The following is a 17563-nucleotide window of genomic DNA, read 5'->3' as shown; positions in this document are numbered from 1 at the left end:
CCAACCGTTACGGAGGTATCGTGGGTCGAGACATTTTATTCGCTGGTGCGGATACATCTGTGTGAGCAACGGTGACGCGGAGATAGACCCGCGTCTGTCGAAGATGCGAATGAATTTTAATAATGTACTGGCAACTGGATACGGAGGCATTGAAAATTTCTGGGACGCAAATACGATCGATGCTGCGGAGAATGTAAGTACAGGAGTTAACGGATGCTGGAGAAACCTACAGCGTTCGAATTGGTAAAAGTGATAAAAAAAGGGTCGTATAAACAATAACGGAAAAAGCTCGAGGTCGATCGCGAGAGTGGCGCTTCCAGGGAGGAAAAAGAATAAAAGAAGATCCGGAGAGAGAGAGAGAGAGAGAGAGTCTCGTAAGAGCGGAAAGCCGGACAGACGAGAGGGCAACTCTGAAAAATTGTGAGCTCGTATAAAGAGGCATGAAGTTTTTTCTTCAATACGAGCTTGCACTACGAAAATGAAGGGGTGGGCACTGCTGAGCACACAAGGTATGAGCGACAATACATCAGCTCGATTGAGAGACAAGGAAAAAAGTGTGTTCCAGGAGGTGAGTGACGGAGTAGCAAGAGGCTGAAAGGAGTTTCGAATAAAGAAAAGATCCGAGTCAAGGGGTGGATAAAGACAGGGGAGGAAGCGAATAGAAAGTGGGAGGAAAGAGACGAGAGAATGTGAACACGATTCTAGGGGACGATCGTAAGCTCCAGTCTGATCCACTCGACGAGCTTCAACTACGTGTACTCGATCAATGCATTGTTTTACCTCCTTTTTTTTCTTCAACCTCTTTCCTTCTTTCCTTTCCACCTAGCATTTGTTTCCGTTGCATTCCCTCCCACTTTTTCCATCGTCATCTTCTTTTTTCCAGTTATACATTTCGATTCGTTCTAAAACCGTTATTAACGTTGGCGATCTATCGAGCGAATGCTCTTTCCATGTAGCTATGAATCTGAGGGTGGATTCTCATCGAGAAAAACTCGATTGACTGGCCCTCCAAACTGAAGAAACTCATCGACGAATACCAACATCGAGGTTTGTACATATATTTTCAATAAGTTTTAAGAATTCTGTCATTTTTCAGTATTTCCAGTTGAATATTTCAGTCTCCATCGTAAGGTTCAACCCGGAAAACTCGATCTCGAGGAATAAAATGCTGAGTACCCTCCGTTTTACCATCGGCGTATACAACAACGAATCCTCGTGCAATAACGCATTATTGATCAAACGTATGAATAGTTACGAGCTGATTAATGATGAGTGCTCATACAAAAACGATACGAAAATTAAACTCCGTGGAATCTGGATGATTAATTTTAAATTCAAACATCGATATGAAAACCAGTTTCACCGAACAAAGTAGAAATACTGCGAATTGTATCTGGCAGCATTAAACCGGTTTCATAATCGTAGTATCTGGCTCGATGATTCGTCTCATTATCCGACCGGATCGGGCTCACCGACTCTGCAATTGGGATCTTGGAAAATTTGTGGGGATTGCAATTATTCGAAATTGCGATGAGCAGCCAAAGCCGATCAATTATTCTGTTTGTTAAGGTAGAACGGTACCTCTTTTGCGGGGCGGGCGGTGAGAGGGGTGCCCCTGTGCTTTAACATGGAAAGTCTTACCAACTGCACGTGAATTTAGTATCTGCTTTTCAATTTAAATAAATAAAAAAATTATAATTGTGTACTTTTAGATGAAAAAATAACTATTTCGACCGTAATGTTCCTAATTTTGGCGAAAAAAAGATTCTTCTTTTATATTTCAAGGTATCAAACATTTTGACAGCAGCAATGCAGGGTCATGCTTTCAGTCTTTGACTGTTGGCTGCTCTGCTATTAATTTTCTTTTGCACATTGCAGATAAACGGTATGGTGAAATCGCTGCGAATTTCGCGAGAGTTATTTTGACAGTTGGTTCATATACTAGTGCTCGTTTCATCAAAAAGTGGCTTTTTTAACAGTGTTTTTCAACGTTCTTTTGCGTTTTTTACGCTTTTTCATAAGATCCAATGTAAAAAAGTAATTCAGTTTTCTCAGAAACGGTAAAGTCTAACCCGTTAAAATTTCACGAGCAAATAGTTTACACACCCTCGAACTTATCTACCAATTTGAATTAAAATCCCTTTTTTTTATATGTAGTACCGTTCCACCTTAATAGACTCTTGCATAATCACCCAACACATTGACTTCCTGCATCTGGAGGAAGTAAAAATAAACATTCGTTAGGAGAGGGCGCCATTCATGGAAAAAAGCTTCCACCTCCGCAAGCAGCGAGAAGCTAATGCACTTCATTGAAGTAACAGCTTCGTTGGCTATCACTTAAAAAATAGGAAACTCGAAAATTTTCATTCCAAACAACTTGCATTGCTGTTATGCGGCGGCACACAAAGCATCGTCTGAGATCTGGCACGCCTTCGGTATTTATTATCCTACTCGAGGTCGATTGTTGGCGCGTTGGTTTTCAAAGTGGTTCATTCCCAATGCACGTTTACTCGTCGCTAATAGTTGCCAAAGGGCTTGAATATCTTAGGAACGTTCATCGAGATATTTATCGACACTCGTTTCTTGTTGACACAAAAGTATTTGAATTCCAAAGTGGAGCTATGAATTGGTGAAATTACAATACTTCGGACACGTCTGTCCCCTGATTTGCTCTAATTTAGTGACTGAGTTCCAATAATTTGTTGTTCGATGACAGAACATTAGCTTGGAGGAACAAGCATCGAGTCGTGAGATGCTGCGCACAAAAAATGTGTGTTCACACGAGACGGAATGACGCTGACAAAATTCAAATTTGACATCCCGTGAAAAAATTGCCGATGCTTACCATATGGCCAATGCTTGGCTCGATACTGGGTAAACGACCGTTGGGACTCAGCGTTGGGCCCGAGTACGGGCCAGCATGTTTGCCCACGTTTAGTCAATGCTAAACTTGGGCATTGGGATCTGACAACCAGCCAACCCTCGGCCGGTGTCGGTTTATAACTGGCAGCCAACCGTTGGGACTCGACGTTGGGCCCGAGCATGGGCCAGCATATTTGCCCACGCTTATAGCCAATGAAGAATTTGAGCATTGGGACCCGACAATCGCCCACGCTTGGGCCGGTTTCGGTTCATGACTGGCAGCCAACCGTTGGAGGCCATCATTGTCCCATACCTCGGGTTAATACTGCTCGCCTTATTTTTTAAAATCTGTACCTGCTATATTGTTAGATATACAATCGGTATCCGCTCATCAGCCTAGGCTCAGCCAGCACTGTCTTGCAACGGCAGCAATTGATGATCAACTTCTGGTCATCCATTAGTTGTTCATCAACCAATTTGTTGTTATTAATCCAAGAATATTTTGTTGCTCGCACTCACCAAATAATAATCGACTCTTTGAAGCAATTTTTTTTTTCAGTATATATAATATTTAGTGGACACATGTTGTGTTATCTTCATTTTTTTGATATTGCAAATGAATTAAGATTTCTTGTATAACAATAATAATAACGACAATAATATCAATAATAATAACAATAATAATCTAGAGACGCGGCAGCGTCTTGACGCTAAGTATTGAGGTAAAGTGTAGGCAGAAAGATTCAAGACGGGCCGTGTATCTTTTAATAATATACAGATTAGTCATTTAATTTTTTCGACTTTATTAATTATTAATATAGTCATTAATATATAGTCATATATAATATATATATATAATATATATTATATATAAATAATATATAATATAATATATATTAATATAATTGACTATATTAATATATAGTCATAATTATTAATATAGTCATATTAATTATTAATATTATTAATCGGCTGAAGGATAAACTTTTTTCAATTTTCTTATCAAAACTCGTACGAGCTAATAAGTTATCGAATTACATGAAAATTTGTTTCCGGGTATTTTACAGTTGTGTACCAAATTTGGTCTAAATCGGTTGAGAATTAAAAAAGTGATTTCAATATGTACACATATGATACAATACCAGAATGGGCCCAATATTTTATTTGGAGACTGTTGATACAAAAATAGGAAGTAGTCGATAGTGTAGTGGTTAGCGTCTCGGACAAACTATGTAGGCAATAGGTAGGAAAGTTGTAGGTAGGCAGTTCAAATCCCCTCTGAAAAATTTCAACTCTAAAGAAAATATAAAGAACTGTTTTTTTTTTAACTAATTAAAATTTCCACAATGACGGATAATTGTATAGGGTGATAAAATAAGCATGATTGAAAATAAATATTATTTAATTAAATAATCGATAACAGGCATTCGCTGGGGAATGACGCTGGGCGAATGTGGGGCTAGCATTGGGCAAACACCGGCCCAGCGTTGGACCGTTGTCCAAACTAACGCTGGACCGATACTGGTCCCAAGCGTTAGCCTACCGTAGGACCGTAGCTATCACTCCAACCGTGGTGCTACGGTTGGCCGAGTTATATTGCCAACGGTCGTCCAACCATCGCGTATAGTTGGCGCGGTACTGCACCAAGCTTGGGCCAATGGTGCCGTTTTTCACGGGATGACTTTTCTCAAGCTTCGATTGGCGTGATGGACCCTCCCAACTAAGCTCGGCTCGGCCTCAGTCGAAGGGATTAACAAGTAGTCAAATCTTACAGGAGCTTGTGAAAGACCATTTTGAATTTATCTCAATGGAACGAATTCGTTCCTTTAGTGCGGATTCTAAATGGAAGTTCATTCACCAAAAAATCGATAATTTCTAACAATATTTACATGATACGATCGATGCCTCATTTTCCACGAACACAAAAATTTATGCTTGTGAACTCAGCTGTCTTTTTCTAAATTAATTTGTCCTGAGAGCAACGAAACTTTTCCTTCTTCCTTCCTTCTTCGCAGTCCGTGAAAGCTCTTGTGTGAAGTATCAAAGCTCCCAACAGCATTGTCCGCTTGGCTGTGAAAGTCGAGAAATTGTGCTTTTTCGCGATTGAATTTCACTCTGCGATACAGGAGATGCAATTACAATCCGGTCGCCTCTAACTTTATAACGCTGCTGTACGTGCGATTTTGGAAAATGAGATTAACCAGGATTCTCGTTCGGAATGATAAAATATAAAATTTTTTTAAAATATATAAAATAACAAAAATACAAAACTTTTTAAAAATATATAAAAAGTGAAAAATAAATGAAATTATAGATGTTCAATGAGAAAAATGGAGAGTGCAATGGTTTTTAAAAAAGGCCTCCCATATTTCAATATTTAGTTTTCCACGTACTTGCAGATTGCAAGGAAAAAAAGTCGGAGATAAAACGCGGATAAATCTCCAATTTACACTCTTGCCTTTATTGTTCGTTGACTCAGCACGTAGGTCATCGATTAATTAGAAGGAAAGTAAGTTTCAAAACATCGTTTAGTGTTCCGCGACGAGCTCCAGGCTCCGGAGTATCATTATATATACGTCGTACGTGACTACTTTATCCACCTTTAGCGCAAAATATTAAACCCTCCGTACAGTGCGGCACTGTTTTCCTCCTACCTCTGTAGCACATAGTTTCTCTTACCATTACTTCTTAATGTACTGCAGCAAAATTCTGCGTCACGAATCAACGGGTTTTCAACATTTGTTACAATAAAGTTTGCTGAGAAGGCGTTACCCTGCTCGGATTCTTATTCTCGCAAGCCACTGTGGCGATCTCATGCGTTTGAAATTTTGTTGGGAGGCATTTGGCCTCGGAGATTTTCTGTGCACTCTTTCTTCGCCGTTTCTCTTTTCGTGCGTTCTTTTTTCGGTTGACAGAAAGCTGGACAGTCACCGAACGGAGTCTGAGTATGATTTTATGAAGGGTCAAAGTGAGCTAAAAGTCTTTAACGCGCACGGCCCTGTTTCGCCCTCGTGAGTACGAGCGAGATCGCTGAGGATTTTGAGATTACATCTGGAGAAGTTTAGCACTTAAAGATTCCTGGATTTATTCACAGCCACAATCGCGTTTTTTACACTAGAAAGTTTTGCACTAGAATGAGGAAAAAATTATCATTTTTTTCCTCATTTGTTAATATTTGCCTTCTTGATAATGCCGTGAATGATTTGTGCGATAGTGCACCAATGCGTCAGTGCATCAACATTTCATCAGGAAATGTCGGCTAAGCTGGTCACGAGATAATCAATAAATAATTAAGGATTCAACTTACAAGGGAGGAAGCTTTAAAACTATGAAGTTTCCCAGATCGGTTAACTTGGTTGGCTCTAGCAGATGATGACTGCATTATGCAGGGGGAATGTAGCTGGAGCGTTCGAGAGTTCAACGTTACGAACTCGATGTTCTTCGTATTTCTGATTTCCTTCGTTATCATTACGTGTCAGGTTTGTTAAATCGTTGAATAAAGGCATAAAACGATAAGTTCATTTATAAATGAAACTCTCAGCAGCGATGCTAAAAACGAAGGAGAACATTTCGAGTCGAATTCTTCCGGGGCAGTGAAAAGAAAGGGGAATAAATGTGACAGTGCAGAATTCTTTAGTTCAAGAAAAAAAACCGTGAGTTTAAACGCAAAGTCAACGTGACACATGAACCAGAAAGATCCTCGTGTCTCGAGGGATCAACGGATTCTCGATAAAGAGCATCGACAAATTTCTACTCCGTCCAGTGCCACTGTCTTTTTCTCTGTCGAGTGTCGAGATGAATTATTGAATAAATTTGATTCGCGGACCCCGAGTATCTTCGCATACAATAAAACAACTTTTATCATTCGTACAAAACATTGTCCTGGAAGTGTAAGTAACTTCATGATGCCATTTTAATCCATTCATCATCCATCGTAAGAAAACATATTATTTTTGAATTCAGCCCTTTTTAACGTTTGAAAAATGTGCTTTTTATGGGGTTACTCATTATTTCTGTTTTTTCGTAACCAGAAGAGAAGTTTTATGAAATAATTTTATACTTCTTTAATTATTATCACTATTCCCATCGTTGACATTGTGCATCGTACACAGGTGTCCTCTACAAAATGGAACTGCAGCGTCACTGCATGAGGCTTTTTGCGCAACGTCTCGTGTAGCTACATAGATGCCCATTATAAACGTAAATTCTGTAAAAATAACAGCGAGATGTCATTTTCAAGATAATCCCCTATGGCATTGTGTACACGTAGCGACGACAAAATGAAAATGCACCATAATTTTTCTTCCGTGTCTCCTTGCTACGTTATCTGCCAGTTTTTTCAATGAATTTACGAACGTTCATTTTATTACTAGGAAAAATACCTTAAATCGTGCATTTGTGAATTCACAATTTGGCAGGCGAGTGACGACTCGGTCGAGATCGGTATTCGGTTGGGCGACCGCTCAGGCTTTCATCGTTCCAGCGCATCAATCATTTTGGTGGAAGCATTTTTTTTGTCAATAAACTCAAGACACTCGGACCGCTGAATTATTATTGAATCAAAGATTGTTGGTACCAACAGGAACTCGGAAAATCGCCATCGGCTGAGCGGTCGATGCTCCAGTCAGTGCATAGCGGAGCACTCCCCCAAGCAAGCACTGACCTCGCCTGAGGCTGTTTAACTTGGGAGATCTTCGGAGCCACCCCACAAGCGCGCCACCAGAACAGTCGCTCACGAAAAGTGCTGTTTTTCAAATTTTCTTTTTTTGTCGATTCAATAACATAATTTTGGCTTCGCACTCATTGTCAGAGGTGAGTAATAACGAAACGACTCGCTTCGGTGCGTTCACAATGAAAAGAGCAATTTTAAAAATTTTGAAATAATTCAAAATCATTAAGGGCCGTGTGACAGCCGAATTTTTTGGGGTTTTTTCGCGATTTTTTTGCAGCGAGGAAAAAAAACATAAACTTTTGAAATTTGAAGGGTTTATTTATTGCTATTTCAACTCTATGATAGAATTTTTTAAGCCCAATATCTCGGGTTAATTCTGTCTGAACTAAAATCATACAGAAATTAAAAAAACTGAAGGATTTTCTCGCTTTGAAAGACAAAATTTCAATTTTCAAAGATGTTTCCAAGAGCGAAAATCCTTCAATTTTTAATATTTCTGTATGATTTCAGTTCAATCGATCTCCTTAATCGATCCTTTAAATACTGCATGAACAGGGGATCTTTGGGGACTTTTTAAACCGACGATTTCTCCTTTGGTATCGATTACGAATCACTCTGAAACTGTCATCTTCGACGTGAAATTTTCTATTCAGAATTCCCAAACGAAAAAAATTCAGAATCGTTCTGTTTATTGTTAAAAAAAAAAGTATTTTTACAGGTTCATTCACTTTCGTCGATCGATATTTTCGTAAAAAAAAACTTTTTTTTTTTTTTAATTTAAAGATCTAGACTAAAAAGTATTTTTTCTCCATTTTCGATGTGCTGTACTTGTGCTGATGGATTGAATACTATTCCCATACCAGGCAATAGGACACGTTCTCGTGAATAATGTATGTTCTCCGGAAAAGAGATGAAGGCAAAAGAAATGTTTATGGGGTATTACTGCCAAATGTCGTGTATTCGATATTGGGGCAGCATACGTTTGTGATGTTCGGCATTAGAATGGATCGTATATTTACTACGAGAGGCATTTCGGGAGCTCAATAGTTTTCATTCGATTGTACGTTTATAATTTTGTTGTACGCAAGCAAACGATCGACGAATTAAACTCTCGCTGTAGACGAGACTCTAGTGTTTGACGAGTTTGCTTTCAATTTCGAAATTAATGGGAATTTCGACATTGAAATTGATCCTGACTGTTACTGTTGCGAGTAATCGTAAGTTTCTATGTATCGTATCGAGAGTGGTTACGAAAAAGGGGTTTAACAAACATTCTCGAAACGTAAAAGATGCTTTTGCTTACTTTAGTATGGAAACGATGGTTACAGATAAAGAGAAAATAAAGAATCGAGCGATGCTAGAAAATTGGATGGAATCGTGAAAGTACGTGGAGCCTGAATTCCGAAACACGCGCGCACGCAGGTGTGTCAAGACGACGTGAACGACAGGAGAATCGGCACAAAATGCAGGACAAAGAAGTGGTTAAGGATGGGAGCGAGAGGGAGAAGAAAAAATCGATGTCTGCATCGAAAACGCGAGTTTTCTACTGCGGTGGATATGGAAAATTGAAGAAACTGCACGGCGGGGCCAAGAGGCTGTTCGCTAAAGTTGGCAGTCGGAACATGCATCGTGAAAAAAGCCAGGGTCGTGTAGAATGCCTGGATAAAAGGGTCGTTCGACAATATGAGGCGCAAAAAAAAGAAAAAAAAATATCTTGTATGGCTGGAAAGATTCCGACGCTTGTACATCCCTTCGACTTTTTGTCGAGGGATGAGGCGCGCTGCGACATACAGACTCGGTCGACACGAGGTGGGAATATTATGCTACATCTTTTAACACAAAAACATGGGATAGCTTTTTTTAGGGGGATAAAAAAAATCATGAACTCCGGTGAAAAGTACATTTTGTCGGAGTAAAGAGAAAATAAGAAATTTTATGTATGCGAAAGTAGGAAAAGACTTTTTCATTTGTATTGCAAAGAGAATTATTTTCCTTGTTGATTTCAGGCCTTAGAATCATCAAAATTTCACCTCATTATTGTGCGAAAGTCATTGTAAAAATGTCGACAGATACGGACGATAAGAAAAGTTAGAAAAAAAGTGCTAAATACAGTACGCAGATAAATGACTCTTGAGAGGTGTCAGATCTTGAAAATGATCGATTGAAAAGTTATTTCTTCAAGGGAATTGATTTGGGATTCAAGTACACATGGAGAGGGTCGAAATCATCAAAAGGTTCGCTTTTAGTAGTGCTTTCATCACTGTCAATGTGCCAGGTCGTCTGAACTAATTTATGCACAGTTTTTTAATTTGTTTTGAAATCAGTTCGGACTGAAGCTGATTCAACGTTGGGGACAAAAAGTTTCGAGATGTAAATTTGTCGGAAATAAAAAATTTTCAGCGAATTTTGATGAAAGCAAATTTTCTAAAAACACTGAAATTCGTTTGTAAATTACCTGACCACCGACCATCCCCTGTCGCAATCTGAGCAAATCCGTCTGACTCCAGGCACTTTTGCTCCAAGGTGCGATCTGTCGCAGATCCTCGTCAAAGTTGAAATCAGCGAGCTGATTGTGCACAAAGTTTCGAATGTTCCAGGGCAAGTCATTATGACCATCGATGAGTGGAACTTCTGCAAGCACTTGACGCACCGTCTCCAGTCGTTCTCTGGTCGATGTCAGTGACGCAGCCTCACCATCTGCAGGGTGAGGGCCAACTCCACCGATCCAACTTCCAAGAGCCAAAAAGGTCACGGTCGCTGTCCAGACGCCACTGCCTGCAGCATCCTATAAAAGGAAACGAATTATAAAACGAAGGAAAATATCGGAGCTATTTCAAAGAAACATTTCGTTCCAATTAAAAGTAGTTCAATCAATACCAAAGCGATGAAGGAAATGATAAAAAATGTATTTGATTTAAAATTGTCTTATGAAAATTACTCTTTTTCAGATTTATTTAAAACAGTCGACTTCGAGTGGACCGCTGGTTCGCCTTCGTCGTTGAAGCTATTTTTTATTGACTTGTGTATTTTGGCCATCACTCGATTTTCGGTAAACCTCAAGTAAGTGAGCGAATGCCTCAACTTTCTTCAGAAATTTCATAGAAAACTAAAAAAGTTTGAAAAAATATTGAAAATTTCAGGGTTCCATTTACCACCAGATCTTTTCCCTACACTTTTTACCTCGTCACAGCTTTTTTACGGATTTTCGAAGCTTTCAAAACGTCAACAAATTCGTAGCGTTCGGCGAAACGTTCGGTACCAAACCCTGTTACAATCTTTCCTACGATCTCAATCTCATTCCCATTTTATTATTTTTCCATTTACGTTCATTTTATCAAAACGGCATAAGGATCATCTCGCTATATCGCATTTACATTTCTGCTCTAGGACACACATGAACATTACCATTTTTAGGCAAAATCATCTTCCGTTATACGATCCGCGATGCACCGCAGCGATCTCGCCGATAAAAATACGTGCAGACCCACCCAACCAAGGGCTGCTCCATTCTCGTTCGAATGCCGACTACGTACCATGACGGCAGGTCAGTTTTTTCGTCTGCACGTGTTTGCGGAAATGTAACAAAATATTTTGCGTGCTTCGTTGGTAAATACGATAAATATATTATATCATTCATTTTTCCTTGATAAATAGTCTGGAAAAATACCAAGCGAAAGAGACCGACTGCGATCGGGAAAACACCGAATGGGTATAAGATCAATAGGAGTGGGCGAGGGTTTCGACGGTTCTCCAAGTCAAGCAATCTTGGGCGCATCAGCATCAATTACTGGGCTCCGGAAGCAGATTTTTGGACTGGTTTTCCACAGTTTTCCTTGGGCCCGGTGCGAATGGAAAATAAACAGGAAAACTAGAAAATTACGGAATTTTTTTCCCCACTTTTTCTACTTGCTATATATTGGCAAAAATAAAAAAAATGGGTTTTTTCCTAAATTTCTTTTTCCTCTTAGTATTTTTAGTGAAGGTAAAAACGAAAATTCTTTTTTTTCGAAACCTTGAAAAGAGTTACACTACAAAAACTTTCTACGAATGCATAATTACTAATTAAAAATCGTCGTGAATTTATAATCTCATCAGTAGCAATGCATCTCTGTTGGTTTTTGTTCTGGCAGTGAGCGAGAATGTTTTGATTTAAAAAGTTGATCCACGTCGCTCAAGAGCTTTTCAACCTCCTGCGAAATAATGTCCTTTCGGGAACGCTTTACTTCCAAAAGTGTTTCAACCCATCGGGGCATGGGAGGACAAATACGTGTAAATAATATATGCAAGCTAGAATGGTCCCCATCGCCTGAATACACATTGCAAGCTCCGAGGGATTAAAGCCGAGCAGTGGGAATGGGGAAGCACAGCAAGAGAGATTAAACGACGACGAGCGTTTTTTCTCGCCCACGACATATCTCTGTATGAGTATCAGGAACAGAGTAAAAAGATAGAAGATGAAAAAGAAACACGAAAGGGTACCCAAGGCTAAATAATGTTTCACTCGGAGTTTGAAAAAGCTGAAAGACTTTTTGAAATGAAAAATATCTTTCAATTGGGAATGAATCGACTGACGAACATCCAGGCGATTTACCGTGTCCGGAAGGATAATAATTTGAAAAAATAAGACTGAAAAGTGAAGTCGAAAAGAGCTGAATTCTGATCGAAGATTTTCAAGGTTTTTGACAGATAAAAATCTCCAGAAAGATTTATCATTGTGAACATTTTTTTGGCTACTTGGCAAACAACGATAAATTTTCTGTACAATATTAACTGTCGTATATTTTAGTCTCGAAGTGCAGTGAGACAATATTATTTCTGCACCTGCCGCGGTGGTGGTTGGCCGGCCATCTGAGCTCTGATTTTATAGAAACGTTTGGTTAGGCGTCGCAGTTTGTTCTACAAACTAAGAGAATATTTCTGGTTCACTAGAAGCTTGAGATTCGGCTCGGTTGGAATTCGTTTGGAAAGAATCGCGGTTTCCTCGATTTGGTTACTCAGGAAAATCCTCCCGACTCTGCTCGAGTCTCAATTCAATCAAATATTGAAGCGTTCATTTTCGCATAAGAATAGTTATCGTTTAAATAAAGTTTACAACTGAAGCTGAGTGCGCCAATTCCGAAGGCATCCGCACCTCGTTCCCAAGGTAAAAATCCTTCGAAACAAGTTTTTCTTTCCCATCTACAGTTTCAGGAAATACAACGAAAGATGAATTAATTTCTGGAAAGTTTGAAACTGCTTCTAAGAATTGGATTGGTTCATACGAAAGCTGGCAAAAGCTCGTAACTAAAAACCACGAACCCATCGACGTTTTTCCAAAAAATCATTTTATTCAAATACAGTGACGGACACCTCGGAGCTTATCAATTTTCAAGTGCTGTTTTAAGGCTGATTTTGTAAAAGGTATTCCTTGCAAGAGACGTGAATTCATATCGCGAATGATCGATCGCTTTACATCGACGAGTGATTGATCGTTTGGTAGAGACTTGATTAAAAAGCCAAATTCTATGGAAACTCCCAGCACGAGACGAGGATGTCAAAAGTTCACGACAAACTTTGCCTCCATTTTAACGTCAAGAGTTGACAATGGCGGCTAGTATTTTTCCCAATTTTTCACGGAAAAACAAGCTTGAAAAAGTCGATAATCTTATTTATTTCAACCTGTCACGCGATGATGATTAATTCGCTTTTCCCAATGGTTTTCCCAGAATTCAAAATATCCTCGGAATTCATTTATCTACACATTTTTCGGTACATCGCGAGAGTAAACTTTCCAGTGTGAATACTCCATTTCCCTGGAAATATATTGAACTTTCCCGATGCCAAGTTGACCTCGAAAAAGTTAAATCAACTTCGAAAAGTCGATTTAAAACGGCCTTTTTCTTCGAGTGATACGAAGACTGTATTATACTTATAGTCCCTTCACAAAGGACGATAATTCAGTTTACCAGCGATATCGTAAAAAGAATGTTCTATAAATTTGTCGCAGCGATCCGTCTCTGTAAATTTTCTTTCGCACGGTACATCACGGCGTGTTATAGCTCGATGCATGAAGCAACACATTGCACTGAGAGAAAAAAAGATTGATCTATCGCAGCAATATCTGTGGAGTATTACGAGACGAGTCCTCGAAGTACGTAACTACTTTGCATCGTAATTCGTGTCTTTCTCGTTGGCCTGAAACCGGCTGCACCGACACTGCCAATTACTTTGATGTTTAATTGTTGAACAAATTTGTTTAGTCTTGAGCCTGCGAGGTGTTAAATAAACATTTCTGGCATCTGTCAAAGAGCAGATTCTTTGATCGTTGGAAAAAACGTGTAATTTAAATTTGCATATCGCTTCCTCGCAGCTTTGATGGACTGACAAGGCGCCCTCTGTGTGCGACCAGCTTTGGCTTGTTCACCGAAGAAGCTTTCTCGGCCAGACTGGCTTCGAGCGACGAGCTAATTTCCTTTACATTTTCGTCTTTGATACGTGATGAACCGATGGAAGACCGTCCATCCAACGAAATGATCCTGCTGACGTTTTTCAAAGTACGTTGGCATCCAGTTTGAGCAGAAATACCATCAAATGCAGTTTACGAAACATCGAGCCCGAGGTTAGCGGAGACGCGAGTAATTTTCCGAGCTCGTCACCCACGAGTCTCTTCCACGGTATTGTTCTATCGAAAATCTGGTTCCTCCGCTCCTCAACCATTTTAACCCTCTCGGACCGTATGCTGCTTCTACGCAACACGCGCTTCCAGGCCCAATAAAACAGCATCGGTCAGTAAGGTCGAGCTTCTAACTGCCTATTTCCATCAAGCAAGGTTAGATTGCACCTTAGATACTCCTAAACCAAGAGATAAACTGCTTTAACTCATCGAAATATCAATACGAAGTCGGCGTTTCATGTTGAGTTGGCGTTGTGTGAAAAGGTGCTTTAGTTATCGCAAAAGAAAAGTGGGTATACATTTTTTTTTCGTACTCCAAACGTTATTTCCTTTCAAAGGGAAGCTAATATGATGTATTTAAGGTATTCGGTGCTAGATTCATTCGTAAATTTTCCTGATTTTGCTCCCAAAGGACCTGGTGCTGCGCGCAGCGAACATTCAAAAATTCATATTTCCCAACGAAAAAACCGAAATGTCACAATGGATTCGGAAACTAGAAAGTATTTTGAGATAAAATTATGAAGGGAATCATTTTCCGTCAACGTGAAATAGGTCTCGGTCTGAGAGGGTTAAACATGTTTTTTTTTCGAAAAATTTATAACTTCAAGGATATTTTGAATTGTATTTCTCTGGAATGTGCACAAGCTAACACAAAGCTGTTAACAAAAGCGTGAAAAGACTTTTTCCCCGATTTCAGCCCCCACCGATTTGACCCAAAGCACCCTCTACACGAGCTGTGTGCCCAGATTAATATACGCAAAGGATATTTGCGCATAGACACACACAGAGGGACGTATTAGCTGGGGGCGGCCATCACCCGTGTCGATCGTAAATCCTTCGAAGCATGTATACACGAAGACTCTACAACCGCCGTTTCCTAGTCGCAGAGACAGACGTACCAATACATACAATTGGGCTCTGGACCAATTTCCGTCCTCAGATCATTCCCGACAGAGCGGATAATCAGCAACAAGGCATTTCCGTCACTCCGCAAGATGGAACGTCTCGAATCCTGGAGATTTCGGCTCCCAAGTTTGGCCTAATATGTGGCAGATTCTAGAATAACACGGAATCTTCGACGTCGCAGAGAAACACAAATTGAGACGTCGCTGTTTCGTTGTCTTCGGGAATTTCATTGGCTCTTATCTTTCACGAGATAATACGCGGTTTATGAGTCGAGTGGGGAAAAGTGAAGCAAAGTTTTCGATTAGTACCGGCTTACTTGGAATTTCATTTCAGCTATTCACGAGCCGCCTATTGTACGAAGTTTAATGGGGGGTGAGGAATTCATCAAAAGCTCATTCGATATCGCAGAAGTGGAATTATGCAAATGAGGGCTCAATTAACTACGAATTCGACGGCTACAGAGACGATCAGTGATAAAAAGCTAATCAGGCCGGACCGTACAAAATATTAAAAAGTTTGAAGGCGCTTATTAGCTTTATCGAATGGTACATTAAATGGAGAAAGGTAGTGTAGTGCGAATTGAAAAAGTGTGATGGATCGCGTACCGTTTTTCACCGGGAGACGCGTTTCCGGGCGTAGTTTTTTCACTGCAAGTTATCCAGAGCGTCAAAGTCCCAAAAAAACTTGGAATGGAAATAAAGGATTTTCAAGTCCGTCAGGATGCGACGAAATGGAGTAAGAATATAAATAAAAAGAAGGAGAAACGGAAAAACGCTCGTAGTACCTTAACGATTTTTCGATAGTGCGCTGCACCCACCTCGATCGGAAAAAGAGAGAGAAAAGAAGCCAAACGCAAAATTAAATTGGCATTTTCTTCGGAGCTCCCAGCCACCTGCGCGCACACACACAGTCACACACACCTGGCGTGGCTCACCCCGAGATATCACGAGGAAAAGGGGGCTCCTGGAAGGCTCGAGTTTTCTCGAGAGGGTTAAAGGGATACCGGGAATGAGAAAAGGCTTGGTGGCTCTGACGTGTTTCGCCCCAACAGCGTGGGCGAGTGTGCCAACCACCACTGACGTAAATATCTTTGAGCTGATCCAACGCTTGGTGGAGTGAGAGAGCAATGCGGCCGAGAAACGGGGAGCGAGGTGAGCAGAGGCGAAAGGAGTGGGTGAGCCAAACTGGCTTCCATCCAAATGCCAGGGTGTAATAAAGGTTCCATATTAAAAGAGGTACTACAAAGGCGGTAAAATATCATTGGAGTCAAAGGGTGAGTTTTTCACTCTCCCTTCCTCTCTTCGTTTTCCAACCTCCTCGAGAATACGAAAGATCGCGCGTGGATTGAAAGTTCAATCGATTTCTCTACGATTTCAGGCTCTTCAATTATTTCGGTTTAACAGCAGTGAGCTTTGCGAGTTGTTAGGTCCTGCTCCTTTTTTCATTCGGTTTCAGGCTAGAAAAGCTTTGTTAAGGTGAAATAAGCGTGGACCCAACCACCTTACGGCTCGAGGGACTGCTGTTCTAAAACACGAACTAATATGGACAAAAATAAAAACAATTGTGCAGAAAAAAGAGTCGCGAGAAGCTGTTAACAACAGCCAGGTTCCTTAAATTCCTTTATTCGTGTAAGAAACGAAATAACAAATAAATCAACATTTAACAAAAAAGAAAAAGGACTGGTATTCTAGGTATTTTCGTTTTTTTTTCTTTGAATATTTTTTTTTTTTTTTTTGCAAAACAAATAAATTCAAACTCCGTTCTGTTACCGAGCGCTTGGAGCTCATGATTTCTTTGGAATATTAATTGATTACGAAAGTTCTGCTCAGATCCAAACCGCACTTTTGCGCCAACCAAACTTTTCTATATTCCTTTCCTTTTGCTCTTTCTATCTTGGTTTCGTTGTTCAGCCCCTCCAAAGACTTGTGCGTCCATGTTGCAAAGAATTTCATAGATTTTCGTTAGTCAATAATTCGTTACGTCTCAGAACGTGAGGTTCACTTTTTCGAGGTCGCTATGAATCTTTAACGAGCGAGCACCATTCCATCGAATCATCTCGTCGAAACGGAATTTGTTTAAGGCTCCGTCCAACGTGAAAGTAACTCGTCGATTTTATTTATCTCTGAAATTAATCGATCATCTCGTCCAAGTGGTGCGTGAAAAATTTTTCAGAGACTTGATAACTCGATTTTGGAAACCTGATGCAACATTTTTGTAGTTTCTTTGCCCACCGGGGTGCTCCAGATGCTGCACGAGTCTCCCAGCCTGATTCCATTCGTTTTATTTTCTATAGTTCCTCAGACTCAGTTATGCACATAGTTACAATTTGGGCAATTGATAAATCGACTGAATTAACGATTTTTTGATCATTGGCCCAACGTAAATACGGATGCGTACCACTGAAGGGTTGTCAAGCAATTCAAGCCTGTCGATCAAGTCGCATATGTTGATTCTGTCGAACCATGTAAATA

General features: G+C 40.0%; 1 protein-coding gene across 1 annotated transcript in view; it reads right to left on the bottom strand.

Moving 5' to 3' along the window:
- The window catches only part of LOC122412504 (dipeptidase 1-like), a 164920-nt gene that overhangs the window by 17368 nt on the left and 129989 nt on the right, over positions 1-17563 (bottom strand). The window contains exon 2 of the mRNA XM_043422078.1: positions 9990-10319. Coding sequence (XP_043278013.1) covers positions 9990-10319 — 330 coding nt within the window. The remainder of the gene's footprint in view (positions 1-9989; positions 10320-17563) is intronic.

This window comes from Venturia canescens, chromosome 1 (assembly GCF_019457755.1).
Source record: "Venturia canescens isolate UGA chromosome 1, ASM1945775v1, whole genome shotgun sequence".
NCBI lineage: Eukaryota > Metazoa > Arthropoda > Insecta > Hymenoptera > Ichneumonidae > Venturia > Venturia canescens.
This window is presented reverse-complemented; position numbering and strand designations above follow the sequence as displayed.